This window comes from Mangifera indica, chromosome 1, assembly GCF_011075055.1.
Source record: "Mangifera indica cultivar Alphonso chromosome 1, CATAS_Mindica_2.1, whole genome shotgun sequence".
Lineage (NCBI taxonomy): Eukaryota > Viridiplantae > Streptophyta > Magnoliopsida > Sapindales > Anacardiaceae > Mangifera > Mangifera indica.
The window spans coordinates 7,241,737-7,265,863 of NC_058137.1; the positions used below are offsets into that span (position 1 = coordinate 7,241,737).

The following is a 24,127-nucleotide window of genomic DNA, read 5'->3' on the forward strand; positions in this document are numbered from 1 at the left end:
TTTCGTTTTGAAATCTCTGGGTTTGTCTTCCTCGACGAAGTTCTTCATCTCCCAAGGCTTCTCCGACATCGATCAGACGTCCAAATGGGAGGAAAGAGATCGTCGAAAGGAGATGATGCTTCCAAAGGGAGAGGCCGTCGGTAATAGAGTCGGAGATGTCATCGGAGATTTCAAAACAAAACCCTATGGTGAAACTGTCATTTTTTAAAACTTAGGCTGGGGAAAAATTTTAGCTTTTAAAGTTTAGGGGGGCAAAAAGAGATAAAATTTTCAGGCGTTAAGGTTCTGTTAAATTTAACCGGTCATGGGTGGGTGTTTGATGTTTTCATAATTAAATGGTGGATATTTGAAAAAACATCAAACCTTGGGTGGGAAATAGTCGTTTGGCCTAATTTTTAATACAAATCATTAACTTAATATGATATAACACACAAAAAATCTAGGTTGTAGAATTGAGTATTTTTACCCAAAATTTAATTTGAGTAAATGTAATATGATTTGAAACTAAATTATGTCATGTTTAGATTGATATGAAAGTAATTTGCATTAATTTAAACTAATTCGAATGTTTAAAGAAATGTTATTGGAATAGAATATATTATAGACAAATAAGAGAAATGTTGAAGGACAAAAATTTAACAATAATTAAAATCTTTATATATTACATCTAATTATATCTCTATATAATTGTAAATACTTGATTATTCTTGATTTTTATTTTAAAATTTTGCTTTATCTTTGGTAATGAGAATTGTTTAATATGATTAATGATGTGTTTTAAATATTCTCGGTATGTAATTTTTTAAATCATTTTTAAATAAGACAAAGTTAGAACATTTTAGAGAGAGGTAAAGTTGTTAGTTTTAAATTTTAGGGAAAAATAATTAATTTTTTATATTTTTAAAATTATTAATAAAATGATGATTTTACCCCTACTATTAACGAAAAATTTTAATGGCAATTGACTCATGAGTGGGACTTTGTATTTTTCAAACCTCATAGGTTTGATTTTGGAGATGTATCAAAACTTGGGTGAAAATAAGTCTTTTGCCCTTATTATTTAAGTCTAATAGATTTTCATACATGAAACGTAGATTCAAATTTAAGATCTAATAAAAAGTTAATTTGAAATAAAATATATAAAAGATATATTATTACGTAATTGAATATTAATTTATTTGTATTTTGAAATTATTTAATTATATAATAATATATTATTTATATATTTAAATTATGTATTAATAACATATTTACCAATAATTTTATAAATATATTATTTATTATTTCGTATAAATTTTAAAGCTCGGGTATATTTTATGCTAATTTAAATATATATATATATATATATTTGAAGTGATTCAAATTATGCCCATGTTTTTGGTGGTTAGCATGTTTGCAAGTAGATATGGGAATTTCAGTCTGATTTTAGAGACCGTTCTAACTCTAACAGGAAGGATTTCTTGATAGAAATAGAGAAGGGGATGAAAAAGAAAATGAAAAAAAATTTCACAATCGAGGATGGGGATACATCTGTTTTTTCACCGTCCCGCCCCTTCCTTGCCCCTCCCCTATCTTCGTTCTTTTATATTAATACATTTACGTAAAATATTAACCTATTTTTATAATTTTAAATTATTTATATTTTTTAAATTTATTTAGATTTTTATTGTGTATATTAAAGTTATTAATATATTATATTTGTGATATTTGAAATAGTGAATTGATTTTAATTTTATTATTTAATATATTTAAAAAGTATAAAAAAGATTTTTTTATGAATATAAAAAAAAGATAAAAAATTATTTTTATCTATATAATGAAAAGATTGACATGGCCTCCGAGGAGGGCACAGTACCATTCCTATTTACAGGCATGAGCCGTGGCGACGTTTGTGGGTATTTTTAATTCAATTACTGTTTTCTCGACATTTATTTTGATCTGCCTCCTGACCCAATGGATTTGGCATTTGATTCACGTCCGTGGGTTGGTTTGTTTTTTCTGGTGCAACACAGCTGAAGTGATTTGGCGGTGGTTGGTGCTCGTCGGCACAATAAAATGTTATTTTATATTAATATTTGCCTTTAATTTTTTGGTTACGTTTTTTTTTTTTTTTCTTACAGTGTGAATTGCCAACTCTGCCATGCAACTTTCATTTAGGGATCAGGGGGTAACTGGGAGCCAACTTTCATAAACACATGGCTAAATTTATTTCATAATCTGGGAGCCAAGTGGTGTTTCAGTGGACATGAAGGGTAGGACGTATTTTATAGGCCAAACAATTATTTTCTACCAAAGTTTTAATACATTTTTATAGTCACATTTATAAAATTTAAAAACCTTAAAATCTTATTTATAAGCCAATTACCATCAGAATTTTCTTTTAAAAATAAGTAAAATTGTTATTTTATTAATAATATTAAAAATATATAAAATCTATTATATTTTCTTTTTTAAGTTTTAAAAACTATTCATTTCATCTTTGTTTAAAATTTTTTAACTTTAAAAACTCATATTTTTCTCCCAAATTTTTTCTTCACCCCTCCAGTATCGACGACTTACCCTCTCCACCTAAACCATTTGCTGATGCACAAAAAATGATTTGAAGTAAATCTTTTCATTAGAGATGATTTGAAGTAAATCTCTTCATTAGAGATAAAGAGATTTGAAATCTCTTCCTCTTGTTGTTAAAGAAATTTGTTAAAATCTTCTTTTCAACATCAACAGTTTAGGGTAGAGAGGGTAAGTCGTTGGATTCGGAGGTAATGGCTGAAGGGGTGAAGAAAAAATTTGAGAGGGAAAAAGTAACTTTTCAAAGTTTTAAAACTTTAGATGGAGGTGAAGTTGTTAATTTCTAAAACTTATGAGAAAAATATAATAAATTTTATATTTTTTAGTATTATAAATAAAATTTTAATTTTACTCATATCTTTAATAAAAAAATTCTAACAATAATTAGTCTAGAAATGAAATTTTAAATTTTTTAAATCTTGTAGGTGTAACTTTAAGAGCACATAAAAACTCCGGTGGGATATAATCCTTTGCCTATTTTATACATTAGACCTTTCAATTATATAGATATACAGTTTATTTCATTAAGGGAAAAAAGAAAAAAAGAAAGAAATACTTGTCATAAGGACATATGCAAATTTAATTTTTTGCGATTATATAAATATATAATATCATTATTTATAAGATAAATAAGTGTAAAAAAAAAAGACTAAGAAATTTAGGGCTCAATAAAATATTAAATACCTTTTTCGTTGTTTAAAACAATATACTATCATTAGAAAATGTTATATTTGTAAAAAAGAGTCCAAATATTTTTAATAAAGTAATATTATATATATATTTATTTTAAATATATTAAATAATTAATTATTATTTTATCTTTAATTTAAAATTATTTAATTATATAATAATATATACAAAAATATATATATTTGTGTATTTAAAATAGGTATATATAATTTTACTGTTTTAAATAAGATTTTAATTTGAAATTATAAATTTTTTCAAATTTTATTTAATATTTAGTCTAGTATTTTAATATTATATTCTTAAATATTAAAATTAATAAAAAGATGCATCAAATAAATAGTTGAATCTCATGAAAAACGTTTTCGATTCTAAGTTGGGTTGCGGTTAAACTTTACCGGCATTGCCACGTCATGAAATGGACGGCCAGAAAAGGATATTCACATGCATCTACCATAATGAGCATTATTGGGCATCCACGACATTTGGATTAGACGGGACTGGTGCTGTTGAATTTTTTGTTGACATTTGATCCGTCTAGAAGATTACATGTTTTAGAGGAAAAGACGCACCCAAGGTTTATTGGAATGACAGTTTTATCTAGTAATATTTAAAAACTTAAAAACTTATTATTTTGTATAAATTTACTATTAAAATTAAAAGTAAAAATATCTTTTAGTTAAAAATATTAAAAATTTATCATATTTTTCTTTTTAATTTAAAATTTTAACAAATTTTTTATTTAAGATTTGAAAAATAATAATTTTTCTTAGAATTTTGAAACTGTCATCACTTCTAATAGTCATTATCGTCTTTTGTCGCATTCTCCATTCTTTTATTATCAGTTGTCTTCATCAAAGAGAGATAGGGAAAAAGATTGATAAGTTCATTGAAAAAGGAGGGAGAGAGACCATGGATGATGACAATAAAATTCAATGACTTCAATGATAATTTTAAAATCTTAACGAAAAACAATTATTTTTTAAACTTTAAATAGAGATAAATTATTAGATTTTTAAATTAAAAAAATAATAATAAAATTTTAAATTTTTAATATTTTTAATTAAATAATATTTTTATTGTGAATCTTAATAACAAATTTTAACAAAGAGAGATATTTAAGTTTTTTAAATTTAATGGGTGGAACTGTTATTTCAGCAAACCTCGGGTGGCCTGTGTTTTATACCGAACCTTAGAAACAAAAATGTTATTATCTCAACTGAAGGCTCCGAGTGCAGTCATTTTAGACACCTTGAATAAAATAAAACATGCCGAAAGTGAGAACTGTAGTGACGATATTGTTTATTCAAAAATTTTCTAGCTCACCAACTCCTCTTATCCTTTAGATCTCACTTCTACTGACCCATTTTCGTTTTCTTTAGCAATCCAAAAATCCAAGGAAAGAATTAAATCGTCTCAGCATGGGTGAGTTTTGTATTGTTTTGTTTAAATTGGTATTTCAAATGATTTAATTTTAATTTTCTTGCCGTTGTCACTGGAATTTTAATTAGTTAAGTTGTGACGATTTTAGATTAGTTATTTTAATCTGATTACGGAGTTTTTATGATTCGATAGCGACGGGGAATCCTTTCAACAGCATATTGAAAACTCTCGAGAGGTCTAACGGTGGTGAATTTGGCAAATACTATAGCTTACCGGCTCTCAACGATCCTCGAATCGGTCAGTGTTTCTTTTTGTCTATTTTCTGTTTGATTTCTGAGAAAAGGGAGGGAAAGTTAATGAGAAAATTATCATGTTATGTGTTTGATGATAGTCTGGATTCCTGGGACTATAAGAAAGTAGGTCAAGTTGTTTTGTTAGATTACGTGTAATGGAAACTTTTCAAATATTCTGTCAAAACAAGTAGAGGTTAGTTTATTTATTTATATTTTTTATTAAAATAAAAGAAAATTTAAATAATGAAATAAGAGTTGAATTTATTTGATGAGGGATTTGGATTGTGTTGCAGATAAGCTTCCATATTCCATTAGGATACTTTTGGAATCGGCTATTCGTAACTGCAATGAGTTTGAAGTTAAGAGTAAGGATGTTGAGAAGATTCTTGATTGGGAAAATACAGCACCGAAGCAAGTTGAGATTCCGTTTAAACCTGCTAGAGTTCTACTTCAGGTAAATATAACTCCAGTTGTAATTTTGTTAATTGATAAAGTGACTGTAATGTAAATGTTTTTTTTTTTTTAAAATTAAGGATAATGCAATTTTTGGGTCTTTTGTTTCTCAGGATTTTACTGGTGTTCCTGCTGTTGTTGATCTAGCATGTATGCGAGATGCTATGAACAAGCTTGGTGGTGATTCTAATAAAATTAATCCATTGGCAAGTACAACTTTTGTGGAGTATTGTTAAATGCTCTGTAATTTGGAAGGTACATTTGATTGTGATATGGATTGTAATTCATGCAGGTTCCTGTTGATCTTGTTATCGATCATTCAGTTCAGGTTGACGTGGCAAGATCAGCAAATGCAGTGCAGGCCAATATGGAACTAGAGTTCCAGCGGAACAAAGAGAGATTTGCATTTCTCAAGTGGGGTTCTAACGCTTTCCATAACATGCTTGTTGTGCCGCCTGGATCAGGAATTGTTCACCAGGTAATGAACAAGTATTATATGAGGATTGTATATTACATATTATAAAAAATGATATATCAGTAGTGATAACTTATGGGATAATTTTTATTAGTCGAAAATTAATGTTTTGTGTTTCCATTATGTTGTTTTCTCATGTCTTGATAAGGTATTAAGAGTTGTGATATCAACCACAGGTCAATTTGGAATACCTTGGAAGAGTTGTGTTCAACACAGATGGGATTCTTTATCCTGATAGTGTTGTTGGAACAGATTCACATACTACTATGATTGATGGATTAGGTGTTGCTGGCTGGGGAGTTGGTGGAATAGAGGCAGAGGCTGCAATGCTTGGCCAGGTAACATAATTTACCCTGAATACCATTCAGACTTCTTGGGACCAGAGAATATACTGGTTTTTCAGTGTTTCTCCTATTAAGTTGGATATGTTTTACAGAATGTTTGATTATAGTTAATGGTCTGTAGTCATGGATGGAACTAACATATCATTTTTTTTAGTTAGTCAATAATAAAAGAGGTCTTAGTATTTTGCATAAGTTATCCCATGTAAATTAAAGCAAAAGGTTAGTTTATATTTATTTAATCCGTTCTACAATGCTAATCAATAGATATATTTTTTCTTCTTTGTAAACTCATCGTGCATCAAATTTTTTAGAGTGATTTTCTTCTGTGGTTTTTAGTCAAGAAATATATATTTTCTTTTCTTTTTTCTCAAATGCAGCCTATGAGCATGGTCTTGCCTGGTGTTGTTGGGTTTAAATTAACTGGAAAACTGAGAGATGGTGTGACTGCCACAGATTTGGTTTTGACAGTAACCCAAATGCTGAGGAAGCATGGGGTTGTAGGCAAATTTGTGGAATTCTATGGTATGTGCATTTTTATAAACAATTGATCAGTCCATGTATTTAATCTAAAGTCAGTTAGTTACTGATGCTAGTTTCATGCATGCAGGGGAAGGCATGAGTGAACTTTCATTAGCAGACCGTGCCACTATTGCCAACATGTCTCCTGAGTATGGTGCAACCATGGGATTCTTTCCAGTGGATTATGTCACTCTGCAGTATCTGAAACTGACTGGCCGAAGTGACGACATGGTAGGCCTTCAGCACAAATTTTGTTTGGTTTAATCTAGCCTTTTATGATGGACTGATTCATTATCATAATGCAGGTTTCTATGATAGAATCCTATTTGCGAGCTAATAAGTTGTTTGTCGACTACAGTGAGGTTTTTTTAATATTATTTTTCTACAATACTTCTTTATCCAACATGTTGAATAATATGGTTTTGACTCTTAAAAATTTTCTGAGCTCAGCCTCAGAGCAACAGAGTGTATTCGTCTTATCTTGAACTGAATCTCGAGGATGTCGAACCATGCATTTCAGGGCCCAAGAGGTAGAGCTAACACTCTATTTTCACAGTTTTAGTATTCCAATTTTTCATGACATGCCTCTGATTGTCAATGAATTGTAGGCCACACGATCGAGTTCCTTTGAGAGAAATGAAAGCTGATTGGCATGCATGTTTGGATAATAGAGTTGGATTCAAGGTGAGAAAGCTGCCTAAACTTAGACTGGACCCTATTGACATGTCTTGGGCATGGGTATAATGCAAAGGGAAACAAGGTTTTGTAATTGGCGATTATCAATGTTGTGTGAACAGATATAAATTCATTACCTCTGACATAAAGAATCATGCAATAACTAATGATGAAAATTCTCATTGTATAACCAAGAATTTATATAATTGCTACTTAGAAGGATGAGACTTTACAAGAGACTGAAATGAAATCCTGGGAACTGAGGTGATGACTGTTGTAAGGATAGTGTTATTACAACTATTAGTTTTGTTTTATAGCGAGTTCCACATTACCTCTAGCTATGACTGGTCATGTAGAAGCATAGTCAGCTCTGTTTAGTGAAGTTTCTAGATTTCTAGTTTTACATGATTATAATATTGAGAAGGCACTTTTGAATTATAGGGATGAAAAAACTGGGTTTAATGCGACACAGGATACCATGTTGCAGACATCGTTTCAGGATTATACTGCCCTTTACAGGTGTCTTAAAGTTTGCAATTAGGTCAGTTTTTACTAAAGTGTGTCAGTGAGAGATACTAGCAAGATATTGGTAAAATTGAGATAAAAAATGATAAAATTCAACTGAAAAATTGCATTAAAATGATAAGTTCAAAATACAATATTCCAGTAATAGCTGTTCTTTCTGTTTACAATTGAAAATTGAAAGGAAAACAACTCCCGGCAGTTCGAGCCGGTGAGGACCTCCCAAAGCTACTGCGATAATCTCCCCCTCCCAAGCTTACTCTCTCTCTGCACTTTATTCACCATCTCTCCCATAACTAACATCTTTCAACTCCAATCCTCTCTTGCCATGTGGACACCTTGACCTGCAAGAGTAACAACTCATTAATGACAACGTAACACCTTTCCTTCTCCTGTTCCTTCCTTTGCTTTATTGGATCCCTGTCTATACTTGAGCATGTACACCTTGGTGATTGGGATTCTATCAATCGATGGAAGTAGTTTTATGCATCATCTCTCTTTCTTCTGCTTTCTGTATCTTTTTTGTGCTTACTTTATTACTATTGTTTTCTTCTTTTCATTTTTGGTATTACAGGGATTTGCTATACCTAAGGAAGCTCAAACTAAGGTTGTGGAGTTCTCATTTCGCAGGACTCCTGCACAGCTTAGGCATGGGGATGTTGTTATAGCAGCCATCACCAGTTGCACAAATACCTCAAATCCTAGTGTAATGCTTGGTGCTGCTTTGGTTGCAAAGAAAGCTTGTGAGCTAGGATTGGAGGTTAGTTGTCTATTCCTATCTTCCAACTCTCTGTTCTTTGTTTCTTAGAAGGACAAATAAAATCAAGAATATATACTAAATCAAACAGGAACTATGACCAGAGAGCTATAATCTTTCCCCCATTGATAAATCTGGAATATGATGGGATATGTGCTGCATTTACTAGTGAATGTGGTTTCTGTCATCATTATTCTCCAATTGTCTTTGTCTGAGTGATATCTATTTGAGATAGTAGTGTGTTTTATACTATTATTTACTTGTAGAAATCATGGTATGGAAAGGTCACCAAAGGACCATATCAATTGAGCGAAATGAAGAGGCCTTAATCAGTATGCAAGAGATTCGTTCACATTGTTATACGGGAGCACATGAACACACTCACAATCTTAAAAACTGTCCAATTTCAGCACATGGTACTTCAAATTTGTGTTCTCTGTATTTCTCTGTCTTAGAGCAACTTTTAATTATTTAGACATTATCTTCTTTTTTTTTGCTTTTGCCCCGCGGGGGGGGGGGGTGGTGGTGTAGTCAGCTGCTAGGATTACTCTTTTAGTTAGACTAATTTAATGGAAAAATATGATACAAATAGCCAATGTTATTGAGTACTTTGTGCTCTCAGTGATTGAGATTATGAATTGCTGCAATACATCTTTTTGCAGGTCAAACCATGGATTAAGACAAGTCTTGCTCCAGGTTCTGGGGTTGTAACCAAGTATCTGCAAAACAGGTACACTGCAAGAATCTGCAACACTTTTTTCCATTATTAACGTTCAAGTTCTTGTTATAAGTTCCTGAGTCAAAGAACTACCTCTGCAGTGGGTTACAGAAGTATTTGAATCAGCTTGGATTCCATATAGTTGGGTATGGATGCACTACCTGCATTGGAAACTCTGGTGATATTGATGAAGCAGTGGCAGCTGCTATAATTGAAAATGGTCAATTTCTGCTATAAATAGCACCTTTCAGATTTTTCTCTTGAGAATATTTCAAAGTGATCATTTCTCATGCTGTTTTACGAAATTCCAGATATTGTAGTGGCTGCTGTGTTGTCTGGAAACCGTAATTTTGAAGGCCGTGTTCATCCTTTAACAAGGGCTAATTATCTTGCTTCCCCTCCTCTTGTGGTTGCATATGCTTTGGCTGGCACAGTATGTAACTCTTATTCTATAAAAATGAATATGTGCTGCAAAGTCTTTTAAGTCGCATTCAATGCTTCTCTTGTATTTGTTTATGCTTGTAGTGTTACCGTGAAAACTTCTAACTTTGTTTTAGTGCTCATCTAGAAATTACTATGTTTGAATTTTACTTGTTATTTTTATGTTCAACATTTTTGTTTGTGCTTGTGGTGATTGTGTATAAAATCTTTATTTTTGTTGATTGTATGCAATTTTCGGTATCAAACTATTCCTAATGAGAAACCATGCTATAGGTCAATATTGATTTTGAAACTGAACCCATTGGGGTGGGGAATGATGGAGAGAAGATATATCTCAGGGACATCTGGCCATCCAATGAAGAAGTTGCACAGGTGAGCTACTGAACTCTATATGGTGCCAATTCTAGATCATAAAAGTTTGAAAGATTACTGGATTTTCATTTCTTTTTTCCTGTACTGTCATCAGGTTGTTCAAACAAATGTGCTGCCTGGAATGTTTAAGGCGACATATCAAGCTATCACTCAAGGGAATCCAATGTGGAACCAATTATCTGTACCTTCTGGCACTCTTTATGCTTGGGATCCAAAATCAACTTACATACATGAGCCACCCTATTTTAAAAGCATGACCATGTCTCCTCCGGGGGCCCATGGGGTGAAGGGGGCTTATTGCTTGCTCAACTTTGGGGATAGTATTACAACTGATCACATCTCACCAGCTGGCAGCATCCACAAGGACAGTCCTGCAGCCAGATATCTTATGGAACGTGGTGTTGATAGAAGAGACTTCAACTCTTACGGAAGTCGCCGTGGCAATGATGAGATAATGGCAAGGGGCACCTTTGCTAATATTCGTCTTGTCAACAAACTGTTGAATGGAGAAGTTGGGCCCAAAACAATTCATATTCCCTCTGGAGAAAAGCTCTCTGTGTTTGATGCTGCCATGGTAATTTCTTATCTCTACAACGTGTCTTGGCTGGAGTATTTCATGTTTTGGATTTGGAAAATTTGGATAAAAGTAGTTCAGATTATTAGTTGGAGCAAAGTCTTATATTCAATACTGCCATTGTTGTGATTCTAAAATCACCCATTTTATAGCAACTTAATATGGCTTCTGTGGGAGAAAACAATTCACAAGATAGCCTGAGTTCTTTTTCAGTCGTGATTAAAAGTTCCCACTAACCTTTTTATTGAAGAAATTTCCTTTTTGAATTCTAATTTTACCCTCTTCTATTAACAGAGGTACAAGAGCGAGGGGCAAGATACTATTATTTTGGCTGGTGCTGAGTATGGGAGTGGAAGTTCTCGTGACTGGGCTGCCAAGGGTCCAATGTTACTGGTACACCTTAATGATGCATTTAATTTTTTTTTTTTTTTTCATATTTCACACTTGTGGTAATTTATTAAACTGTAATGGAATCCAGGGTGTGAAAGCTGTGATTGCAAAAAGCTTTGAGCGAATTCACCGTAGTAATTTGGTAGGTATGGGCATTATTCCCTTATGCTTCAGGGCCGGGGAGGATGCTGATACACTTGGATTGACTGGGCATGAACGCTACACCATTGATCTTCCAAGCAGTGTAAGTGAAATAAGACCTGGTCAGGATGTCACAGTGGTTGCTGACAGTGGCAAATCATTCACGTGCATAATACGATTCGATACAGAGGTAAGAACATACCTAATTATGCACATACTTTTCTACTCTTACTGCCACGTTTTACTTAAACCTTTGGTCTCTTCAATATAGGTGGAACTTGCTTATTTTGACCATGGAGGCATTCTGCAATATGTCATACGGAACTTGATTGGAGCGGAACAATGATTTGCGGAAACCCGTTTTCTATGATGGATGTTTTGCGCTGGTAGCAAATTCTCAACATCATATGGATGGGCAGCATGGTGATGGTGCATTGCTCCAATTCTGAAGCAAACCGGAGAATCTAGTGAAGTTTGTTTTAGTGCCGGTGCAGTCGTATTGAATTGCTTTTTCATTAGGAGGTTCCGGGATCAGTACACACTTTTAACACTTGAATTTTCAATAAGATCAGTATGAATGAATTGAGGAAGAAAGTGAAATTCAATTTCGACTGTACAATTGATGGATTTATGCTCAAATTTGCCAGTCATTTAACCAATTGAAAATTGCCTCCATTTCAAATTTATTTCTTATATTATTTATCACATCATCATTAATAATAGAAAATTATTATAATTTTAACTAAATAAAATAATTTAAATAATAAAAACAATCCGTCTTTATTATCAACCAAAGACTTAATACTTAAGGGTCGTTTGATTGAAGGGGTTTAATGATTATTTTGGTAATTTATTTTTTATTGTTTACATTATTTATTTTATCTAATTTAAAAATAATAAAATATTTTGATAATTTTTTATTAGTAATAATGATAAGAGATAATCTGATTACCATTTCTACTTTAAATATTAAAATATTACTAAAATAATCTTAATTTTATTATAACATATCATTTATTTATTAATTTTTTTAACGCAAAAATAATCTCATTTTCAATTAATTTAACAAATAACAAAAAATATTTTAGAATAATTATACCTAAAAATATTTAAATAAAATAATATATTAGTATTCTTTCCTCTAATCAAACACAATAATTATTTATATCTATCTATTTTTGCTAAATTTTATCAAACAAAATAATAATTTATACCCAATTATTTTCAAATTAATATATGTTTAAGGCAATTTTTTAAATTTTAATAATAAAATATTCCCTAATCCAAATACCCCCTTATAGTTTTTTATTTTAACTTTTATTATACTGTATAATTTTATATATTAATATAGATAATTTTGCACTTAGTATGTGTATTAATTTGATCAAAAATCTAATTATTTATTTTGAATATAAAATCACTTCTTATTCAATTTAAACACAGATATTCTGTTAATTATCCAATTAATGTCATGTGCTATGAAAATTTGCCTTTTTCAGTTGGTGACAAGTGTATGACCCATGAATCCGCGAATGCTAATTTTGGATTGAATGAAGCAATTTCAGAATTATCATGCTGATAACATGTACATGTTATATATAAGATGGGGATTAATGTAATAAGTTTGAATACTAGGGATGAAATCGAAATTACCGAAACAAATTATATACTGAATCAACAGTTGCTAAATCATATGAGTCATCCAAATCTGCCACACACTTACGAGGAGCAAAGACATTGTCAGTATAACAGCAAACTCGGTAAAGATAATCAATAAAATTATATATATAATTTTGTATATAAATAATAATATATTATTATTAAATATTATATTATTTTTTATTTTTAATTATTTAATTATATAATAATATATTCTTATTTATATATAAAATACTATTAAAAAATATTATAGCTACTTATGGCACCAACACTAATACTGAAGTTGGAAAGCCACCGACACTATGAACCTTCAATTATTGCTAAAATTAGGCAAAAAGACTATTTCCTACCCAAGTTTTAGTCTTATCTTCAAAGTATACTCGTGTCTGATGAAAAACCTAAACACCCACTCATCTCTAAACCGTCATTACGTTTTCAGTTAAATATAGAGGTAAAACTATCATTTTACTGTTTGTATTCAAGTTATATAATTTTATCATATTTTTCCCCTCTAATTTTAAAAATTAACTTTTATCCACATCCCTGAACTTTGAAAGTGCTTTCACCCCCCCAAATCCCTAATTTTTTTTCACTTTCCCTTCGGCCACCGATGACGACGTGGCTAAAGAGAGAGTGACAAGTGTCGTCTAGATCTAGACGACACTAGTTGGCCTTCACTGGACGACAGAGTGTCATCCAGAATAGACGACTCTCCGTCGTCCAGATTTGGACAACGCTCGTCATCTAGATCTGAACGACAGTCATCTTTCTTGGACGACGATCGTCTTCCAGAGGTCGACCACCTCTGGACGAAAACTTCTTTGCTGTCGCCGGAGAAAGTGGCTACATTTCAAGGGAAAAAAGTGAATTTTTTAAAACTTAATTCAGGGGACAAATGTTAGTTTTTCAAATTAGAGGGAGGGAAATGAGATACATTTTTAATTATTTAATATTATTGATAAAATGACAAATTTACCTTTTAACCCTAACAGAAAAAATGTGGGTGGGTTCAAACAGATTAAACTTTAGATAGATATTTGAGTTTTTCATTATGGGTGGGTAAACTTTTGAGAGAATGCTAAAACTTGGGTGGGAAATAGTAATTTTCCCTACAAAATATAATCAACTTTTTTAGGGTATTGGGATGGAATCCATGTCAAACATAGGCTTAATATGACTTGCAAAAAAAATATTTTGTCAACCAAATGGAGGCAATCAATTTTGGGTAATGTTGTTTGAATCGGCAGTTGGTATAGAAATTTACATTGATAGGATACTCTTAAATAAAAACCTTAGTTTTCATGTAACATTATTATAATAATAAAATTATGTGTATTTATTTTGAATATATAAATATATATATATACTTATATATATTATTACATGATTAAATGATTTTAAATTAAGAATAAAATAATACTAATTATATAATAACATATATAAATATATGCATATTTGTATACCCGAAATGGATACACGTAACATTGCTTTTATTTTAAATAATAATGTTATATATATAATTTTTATACATAAATAATAATATATTATCATATAATTAAATTATTAAAAATTAAAGATAAAACAACGCTTAATCATATACTGATATATCATTATTTATACATAAAATTATATATAAAAAATTTTATATTTCACCTATTCATGTATTATTACTAATCAATTTTTGAAATAAAATCATTATTTATACATAAAATTATATATAAAAATGGTATATTTCATCTATTCTTATATTATTATTGGTCAATTTTTGAAACAAAAACAATTCCAAGTAAATGTGCTATTACATTATTCTTTATACGAGTAGGAGCTTATTCTCCCTAATAATTTTTTTTTCAACGAAGAGTTCAATTTTAATTAGATTGTTATATTTAATTAAAATTAATAATTAATAAATTAAATAAGTTAAAATTTTAATTTTAATATATTATTATAAAATTTAAATATATGCTCTTTTACTTTTTTATTATTATTCAAATTACCTTTCTCGTAGCTATGGGTTTCTTCACTGTTTCACTTTGTCCTCTTCTTCTGTTCACATTCAATTTCCGAGAACTTTTTATTATTATTACTAAAGATCTGTTTGTTCGTGCGGTGAAATCAAATGGTTTCATTATCGTTTAAAATTAACTAACTGCAAAATTACCTGTGTGTGGTATGCAGCCTGCCACGATAGCTCGTTCTTACTGTCTCTCTTTTGCACTGCCAGTGTTTTGTTTTCTTTCACTTTTCTTCTCTCCGGTTCTTTCACAATACGGTTTTGTAGAATTGCCGGACTCGACCGTTTCATTATGGCTACTTCCGAGGAAGAACGCTTCGTCAATCTTCACGGTGATCTCGACCTTAAGATCATCAAGGCTCGACGCTTGCCGAATATGGACATAGTGTCCCAACACCTGCGCCGTTGTTTCACAGTCTGTCACGTTAGCAAAAGTTCGCCACGGTCTGAGAACCGCGGTTCGGCGGCCGAAGATGTGGAAGACGGAATCGAAGACCGTAATATTCACCACCACGGTAAGATTAGCACCAGCGACCCTTATGTTACCGTGGTGGTGCCGCATGCCACCGTGGCGCGCACACGTGTCATTAGGAACTCGCAGAATCCAGTATGGAACGAGCACTTCTTTATTCACTTGGCTCACCCTGTAATTGACCTCGAGTTTCATGTTAAAGACAAAGATCTCTTTGGAGCCGAGATTATTGGGAAGACGAAAATCCCTGCACGTAAAATCGCCACTGGCGAGTTCATCTCGGGGTGGTTCCCTATCGTCGGCTCCAACGGTAGGACGCCTAAGGAAGGCACAGCCTTGTCACTTGAAATGAAATTCATGCCTTGTGAAAAAATTCCACTGTACCGCTACGGCATTGCGGGTGATCCTGAGCAGGGAGGAGTTCGAAACACTTATTTTCCGTTACGAAAGGGACATCAAGTGACGTTGTACCAAGACGCTCACGTGAAGGAGGGGTTCTTGCCTCACATTAAGCTTGACGGAGGTCAGGTTTATAAGCAGGGCACGTGCTGGGAGGACATTTGTCATGCCATTTCAGAGGCTCACCATTTGGTGTACATTGTTGGATGGTCTGTGTTTGAGAAGATTAAGCTTATTAGAGAGCCGACGCGGCCGTTGCCTCGAGGTGGTGATTTGACACTCGGTGAGTTGCTCAAGTATAAATCGGAGGAAGGTGTGAGAGTTCTGTTGTTGATTTGGGATGATAAGACCTCCCATGACAAGTTTGGAGTGAAAACGGTGAGTACTGAAACCATTCTTTTCAAAATATTATTTGAAAATGCTGTAGATGCTAATATGGGCTTTTTAATTTTGTTAACAAAAACTGTGAATTAATTTTACATGGTCTGAAACAATGAGAAAACAGGTTTTTTTTTTTTTTTTATATATTTTCCCTGTTCTATTGTTTTACATTTTACTGGCTGAAATGTGCAGGCAGGCGTGATGACAACGCACGATGAAGAAACAAAAAAGTTTTTCAAGCATTCATCTGTGAATTGTGTGCTGGCACCACGTTATGCTAGTAGTAAGCTTAGCATTATCAACCAACAGGCACGTTTTTATATCCCTTTTTCACATTTTAGTAATTTGCTGTGTCTGTCATAGTTAGAAGACTAGTTAGCTCTTATGAATTTATGTTGATTAAATGTGACAAAAACCATTTTATATGGAGTTGAAATGATACTTTTGGTTCTCTATTGTAATCGCTTGTTTTGATAAGTTTTAGAAATTCATTTGTTTTCTCAGAGTTCATGACTGGTAAAATCATTTGTATGATGATGTTGTCCAGATTGTTGGTACCATTTTTACACACCATCAGAAATGTGTTATTGTTGACACGCAAGCCTTTGGTAACAACCGGAAGATAACATCATTTATAGGAGGTATTGATCTCTGTGATGGTCGCTATGACACCCCTGACCATCGTCTCTTTCATGATCTCGAAACTGTGTTCAAGGATGATTTTCATAATCCTACATATCCTGTGAGTGGCTTGCTGAAATTAATATTTCGGTTTAACTCAGAGTTTCTTTGTAAAGTAACCTATTTCCATATGAGCATAATTTTTTCCATTTGAATTACCATTGCATTCCCTGTTGGTTAGCAATATTAGCCTTGCACATATACTATTATCAAGGATAACAAGGGACATTCCCACCCCAACATATATAATCAAATTTATGAAAAATCATTATAATATTGTTTGATACGGGACCATGCAATCTGTTTATCTCAAAACCAACTTTATAGTGTTGTACTTTCAAACATTGTTTTCAGAGTTGGATCAGATATCAAACCACTGAAGAGTCGGTTCAGTCTGACCACCTAAAAATTGTATACAAATTTTTCTTTTATTTAATTAGTCATTAAATATATAATCTGAATTGCTTTAATATAAAAATAAACTTGGCATGATGGTGCACACACTATATTCATGGATGAGATGTTGGAGGGGTTTGACCAGGGTAAACTATGGGTCAAACCGCAAACCGGAGAGTTTCTATTAGTTGGATTGCTGTTCACCCAAGTCTAATTGATGACTCTGGTTTTGCCTTGGTCCCAGATTGGACTAGCCTAACCGGTCTGTTCGATTCAGGTTTTAAAACATTGCTTTCAAATGTCCTCATGGAAGTAGTACTAGTGCTAGTATTTTCTTGCTCTTTCTCTTCACTTGGTTTTGCAATTTTTTTTTTATCAGGCTGGAACCAAGGCTCCAAGACAGCCATGGCATGATTTGCACTGCAGAATTGATGGGCCTGCCGCATATGATGTTCTCATAAACTTTGAGCAGCGTTGGAGGAAAGCAACACGGTGGACAGAATTCACTCTAAAGTGCAAAAAGGTTTCTCGTTGGCATGATGATTCTCTGATTAAGATAGGGCGCATCTCATGGATACTAAGTCCTCCCTTGTCTGTTGCAAATGATGGAACTACAGTAGTTCCAATGGATGATCGCCTAGTACAGGTTTCCAATGAAGAAAATCCTGAAACCTGGAATGCTCAGGTCATATACTGCAAATATGCCATTGAATGAGATCTTATTTCTTTGGTTTTTCATTTTCATTTTCTATAATTCTTAGTGGAATTTTTTCATTTTTACAGATTTTCCGGTCCATTGATTCAGGATCAGTGAAAGGATTTCCAAGGCATGTTGGTGCGGCTAGGAACCAGGTTTGTGTATCAACTAACTTTGCTCGCTTAATGCTCAAAAATCATATCTGTCATCCATGTAGGAAAATATTCAAGTTCATGACCAGTACATGATTGATTTTAACTTGACAATTTAATCTGTTTCTGTCATCTGTTAATCAGTTCTGAATGAGTTTCTTCTCCTGCAGAACCTTATCTGTGCAAAAGATGTGGTAATAGATAGGAGCATTCAAACAGCATACATTGAAGCAATCAGATCTGCTCAGCATTTCATATATATCGAAAATCAATATTTTCTCGGATCATCTTATGCATGGCCATCATATAAAAATGCAGGTTAAAATCTGATCGATCTTTTCTGTTTGTGCAATATTTACTTCTTATCAAGAAGTCAAGACCAGAAGTATTGTACAAGGAACACACCAATATGAAATATTTAACTGCAAAATTGTCTTTGGATCTTTGAAAGAGGTGTTCAAGAGCTAATATGGAACTTTCTATATGCCATCATTTCTCCGTAGTTTTTTCAGTTAATAGATTGTAGTGATCATATACCATTACTGTGTTTTTCTTCCCCCTGAATTTTTCTAAAATCACAGTTCTTGTATGAGCAGGAGCTGATAACCTTATACCAATGGAGTTGGCACTAAAGATTGCAAGTAAAATTAGAGCTAATGAGAGATTTGCAGTGTACGTTATCATACCTATGTGGCCTGAGGGTGATCCAAAGACTAATACTGTGCAAGAAATTCTGTATTGGCAGGTTTTGTTCTGATATATGTCCTGACCCTTATGAATTGGAATTATTACTTGGAAATAAAATTAAAATATCAAATGGAAGCATATTCTTGTTTCATGAACACAGCATCTTCATAAATTCATTATCTTTTATTGCCTTGAAACAATAATGTGATGTTCTTTATTAATAACTGGTTCAGAGTTAAGAGTTCATTTCTATCCTTTTTTATGCCAGATATAAAGTGATTTTGGTTCATAAATTGGCCTAATTTAGTTTGGTTCCTTCACTTGGATTTAGAATGTTGACTTAAGTGCACCATTTGAAAAATTAATAGGAAGTCTGGTCTTTTTTTTTTTTCCCCTCTAAACATTAAAAATGTCTTCTCTGGCAATACAATTGGCATATTCTTTTATGTTGTTACTAACCAATTTGATTTTATGAGTTTACTTTAACTTTATACTGGAGAAAATAGGATGAGCACCAACTATTTCAATACCTTCATCAAAATGTTTTTACATTTCTTTCAAAACAATGTATAGTAAACATAACAATGCAGTATTTATTTTGTCTAAATTCCACTTATTTGCACTTTGCAGAGCCAGACAATGCAGATGATGTATAATGTTGTTGCACGGGCACTGAAAGATATGCAGATGAATGCACACCCGCAAGATTACCTCAATTTTTATTGCCTTGGTAACAGGGAAGAAATCCTGGATTCATCCACCAATAGGGGTCAAACGGTATTTACTTGGAGAGAACTCCTTTTGTGCTTTCTTAAGCTTAGTTTAGTATAAATTTTGTTTTGGCTCTAAAGCAATTGTTTGTTTTTAATTATTGTGGAAAATTAATTTTATTGTTCTTAACATAATATAAAATTAACTGGCCAGATATCTTATACAAAAGAATGTCTAAAGCAATTCAGTGCTGAAGTGACTCTTTTTTTGTAATGCTTTCGGTGCTTTAGGGTCTCCATTGGCAATTGTTTTGCTGTCATTATATTTGTTAGTAGCTTGTTGACAGAACCATCCATGTCAAATTTGAGTCCATTAGCAATTTCTTTTCCTTCAGAAAATCATGCATATTATTGCAATCCCTAGACTTCCAAAGTATTTGCCTGGGAACTTTCCTCTCTAATTGCCGTTTTTGATTTCCAGTTTAACTTCTGTCAAATATTTTATGGTAGATATGTAGACATTCATTTAACTTGATCATGGTACATAACAAATATAAATCATTTTTTATAAATTATATTTTCTGATGGAAGCAGGACATATTTTTGAAATGTGAGTGCTATTAATCATTCATGAATCAGGTAAATGATAAGCTTTCAAAGGGAAGCAGGAAAAATTTTTAAATTATAGCTAGTAATCAAAGTTTACTATCAGGTGTCTGGATCACAAATATATCAGCGGTTTATGATCTATGTGCATGCTAAGGGAATGATAGTAGATGATGAATATGTGATAGTGGGATCTGCCAATATTAATCAAAGATCAATGGCTGGAACTAAAGACACTGAAATAGCCATGGGTGCATATCAGCCGCATCACGCTTGGGCAAAAAACAACAGGCATCCACGTGGTCAGGTCTGTGTAGTTGCTTGATATTCATCTGACTTTAGATTTTGGTATTTGTTCCTACTGTTTCTTGAATGATGATAATCAAAAGAATTGAACAACTTCTAATTATTTATTTCACCTGGATGCCCTTCTTTTCTTGTTTGCATTTGGCCAGAACAAAGCAAGTTGACAAAGTAGTACTTCTGAAGTAGCTAAGATTTTCAAAAGTCAGCTTTGTCTGTAATTTGTTGCTCTGGGGCGTATGATTGCTTCAGCATAAGTGTCCCAAAGCATAAAAATATATTTGGTGTTGATGAAAATATGATAGTAATCCCATCATCTCTCATTTTAATGCTTTTTAAATGCAGATTTTGATTTACAATTGTATACCCTCAAACTTTACTCTGACTGAGACATGATTCTAAGACTTCACATAAGGATGTATGAAAATTTTATTATCTATTAAACTAGCTGGTTACACTCTTATCATCACATTTCTTGTTTTGCGACACATGTATCTTTGGAGTAGACATTTTGGAAATGATAGCCATCAGCCAAGAAACATGATGTGCTCAACTATTAGTGAATGTTAGATATTCTGTAATTGTAATTCTGCTGTTCCATGTGATATATATACATTATGTGGCCAACATGATAAAATGTACGTTTTGCAGATCTATGGATACAGGAAATCGCTATGGGCAGAGCATCTTGGTGAGCTAGAGGCTTGCTTTGAGGAGCCTGAAAGTTTGGAATGTGTAAGGACAGTAAACCAGATCGCGGGAGACAACTGGGCCAGATTCACCAATGAAAAATTCATGCAACTTCAGGGCCACCTTCTAAAGTATCCTCTTAAGGTAGAGGCTGATGGAAAATTAAGCCCCCTAACTGGACATGAGAGTTTTCCAGATACTGGTGGTAAAGTAATTGGAACTCATTCCCTGTTGTTGACTGATATGTTGACCACATAATCAACTCCCACTTTTCTGTCTGATGAAACATTGGAAGAACATCTGAAAAAGAATATTTGTGTTTTCGGGTTCTTATTTTGTCGAATGAATGTAGCAGTTTTGGGTTGTGATCTTTTAATTTCTTATATTTTTACATCAGTGGCTGAATTTGGGCGTGTAAATCTATGACAGTTTGTAAATTTGTGTTAGATGTGGGTGAATTCTGGGTACACAGCATTTGTGTTTATTGGCCTGTATTAGTAACGTTTGCTGTCTCATTTGCTTTTTATATTTCTTTTTATTTTGAAGAAATTAACTCCTTGACTGATTTATAGAGATTGGCAATGGGAGGGGCAGTCTCTGGCCCGTTCTCATCCCAGCAGGGAAAATCCCCTTCCATCCTTTCACTGTACCCGTAAATATAAATTTTTTTTTTCTATTTTTCAATAAATAGAATAATCATCATGTTTTCCTAAAATATTACTTACTACTTTTTTATAAAATATTCACTTGTTTTTTTAGAGTAAATACAAAGTTTTCTTAAAAAAATTAGTAACATTCGTAAAATCTAACAATGTGTAATAATCAATCTCCTTATTAATAGTTTTTTATGTTGATATCTTTATTAATTTTTCATATTCATACAAAGTTATATTTTAAAAAACTAACTTGTCATAATCAATTTTAAAAGCAAAATTAATTATAATGAAAGAAAAATAAAATGTTATGTTAAACAAAACATAGAAAGAAAGGGATGATTTATAGTTAAGGTCAAAATGATGGATGGGAATTTTGTAATAAAAATAATTAACTGTACATATTATATGTATTAGATTTAAGGTAAATTTGCAGTAAGTTTAAATTATTTAAAATATATTATATATTAGATTTAAGGGGTAAGGTGAGGGTGAAGCTGAGAGAGAACATACATATCCTTATCCTTGATTGTAAGAATATTTTTCCTCTTTATCCTTATTTGTATTAGAAAATCTTTTTCCCTACAAGGTTGGGAAGGATTAAAAACCCTAAAATTAGGCTTAAATTTGTACCAGAGAATTTTAATTCCCTTGGAGCTAACCATGCCGTTGTCTTTAAGATACATAAATAAATACTCATGGTAGGCAATATTTTAATAATCGAACTGGCCTTGACTCAAGGGCCTTGTCCAGTTCTTTACCGATTAAATAAAAAAAATGTACAAGCAAATGAAATTGTAACGTCTTAGTGCGGGTTCATTGCATGCCTTGTATGTCAGGTCTCAAACATTGCAAAATTCTTTAGTAATGATACGACTTCCGATTAATATTTGCGTTGGCCAATGGTTTGAACTATAACTTAATCTAGTTTAGATTGAATTGGTGGTTAAATTGTAATTTGACATAATTTGATCGATTCAATAGTAGTTCATCTCGTTTCAATGTCAATATTAAAAAAAGTTGACTCAAACTAGCTATTGAGTTCCAATTACACCAATTCAATTGATCGATCTAGTTTTCAATATAGAGGTGTTGTGATTTATCTTGATTTAATATCAATATTGACAAAACATTGACCTGGACTAGTCAGTTTTCAAAATAAAGGTGAAGGATTATGCTTTGTGTTGTCAAAATACCACAATTTGGGTCTTTTAAAAATAAAATTCTTCTACATATGCACAAATTTTTATTGGGTTATTAATTAATATAACTTTATTTCAAAGGGTTAAAAAATTTAGACCAAAAATCACTTTTCCACTGACCAAATATTATTGAAAAATAGTTCAAAAATTAATATAAAAGTGTTTAATGTTTTTGTTTTAGATTTTTTTTCTTTTATTGTTGTCATGTTTATGGTGAATAATTTGTCTTTCAAATTTTGGATTGTGATTTAATATTTTTTTTAAGGATGAAATTTGTGTTTTTTTTTCAGTTGAAAATTATTTTCTTTTTATGGAAAAGTGATTTAGGAAGGTTTAAGTAGTGTCTTTTGATAACCAAATTTAAGTTTTGACATTACTTTGTGGGATTTTGACAAAAAGGGCAAAATATAATTTCAAATGGACTTTTTTTAGGAGGTAAAATAAATTTTTGCTAGAAGAAATAATGTCTAGGGGTAAACCAGATTTTTTGATAGGTGAAATGAACAGGTTAAATAATATTTTATTAGGCATTAACACTTGGTGAGGATTAATTAATATTTTACTGTATATATTATGATTTTTTTTTAAATTTTAATAGGTGTTAATGTCTAGTAAAAGTTAATTGATATTTTACCAAGCAGTAACACCTAATGAGGGTTAATTGAGATTTCAGTGTAGACAAACAAGAGTGTATTGGGTGTCAACACCTAGGGAGTTAATTAATATTTTTCACTAGACATATTTAAATCATAGTAAGCATGATATTTTCGGGTGAATAATTGTTTTTTCAATTCTATGTGTTTTTTTATATTTTTATAATTTGAGTTATATTTTGATAAATTTAGTTTGAACCGAAGTTTCAAATTTTTTAAAACTATATTTGGATAGAAAAGAAAGAACATCTCTTATACGGTGAACTTAGAAGTTATGATGGAGAGGTTTCGTATGTCATATCACTTTAGAGGGTAACAAACAGTTTGAAGGCACAAGGTTGATGTCATGGAGAAGATCTATGGGAAGCTTACAAATAGTTAGAAAAAGCTATTCCAAAAGATGTATTTTAATATCATTGATTTTGTGTATGAGTTGAGTAATTTACTTTTTTCTTACTAG

The 24,127-nt window shown here is 32.0% G+C and overlaps 2 protein-coding genes across 2 annotated transcripts; both read left to right on the top strand.

Annotated features, from left to right (window-relative positions):
- Nucleotides 1-4,477: 4,477 nt before the first annotated feature.
- LOC123222890 (aconitate hydratase 1-like) lies at nucleotides 4,478-11,917 on the top strand. Its single transcript, XM_044645911.1, has 20 exons — nucleotides 4,478-4,680; nucleotides 4,831-4,935; nucleotides 5,225-5,385; nucleotides 5,498-5,590; nucleotides 5,677-5,862; nucleotides 6,036-6,197; nucleotides 6,581-6,725; nucleotides 6,811-6,953; nucleotides 7,028-7,084; nucleotides 7,173-7,252; nucleotides 7,331-7,406; nucleotides 8,494-8,679; nucleotides 9,339-9,406; nucleotides 9,496-9,614; nucleotides 9,706-9,827; nucleotides 10,109-10,207; nucleotides 10,302-10,781; nucleotides 11,076-11,174; nucleotides 11,260-11,502; nucleotides 11,584-11,917. The coding sequence occupies exons 1-20, from the start codon at nucleotides 4,677-4,679 to the stop codon at nucleotides 11,656-11,658; spliced, it is 2,703 nt and encodes a 900-aa protein (XP_044501846.1). The 5' UTR covers nucleotides 4,478-4,676; the 3' UTR covers nucleotides 11,659-11,917.
- Nucleotides 11,918-15,137: 3,220 nt separating this feature from the next.
- On the top strand, nucleotides 15,138-21,674 carry LOC123221023 (phospholipase D delta-like). Its single transcript, XM_044643693.1, has 10 exons — nucleotides 15,138-16,234; nucleotides 16,430-16,546; nucleotides 16,785-16,979; nucleotides 17,694-17,999; nucleotides 18,098-18,166; nucleotides 18,334-18,481; nucleotides 18,760-18,908; nucleotides 19,481-19,627; nucleotides 20,273-20,473; nucleotides 21,121-21,674. The coding sequence occupies exons 1-10, from the start codon at nucleotides 15,278-15,280 to the stop codon at nucleotides 21,415-21,417; spliced, it is 2,586 nt and encodes an 861-aa protein (XP_044499628.1). The 5' UTR covers nucleotides 15,138-15,277; the 3' UTR covers nucleotides 21,418-21,674.
- The last annotated feature ends 2,453 nt before the right edge of the window (nucleotides 21,675-24,127 follow it).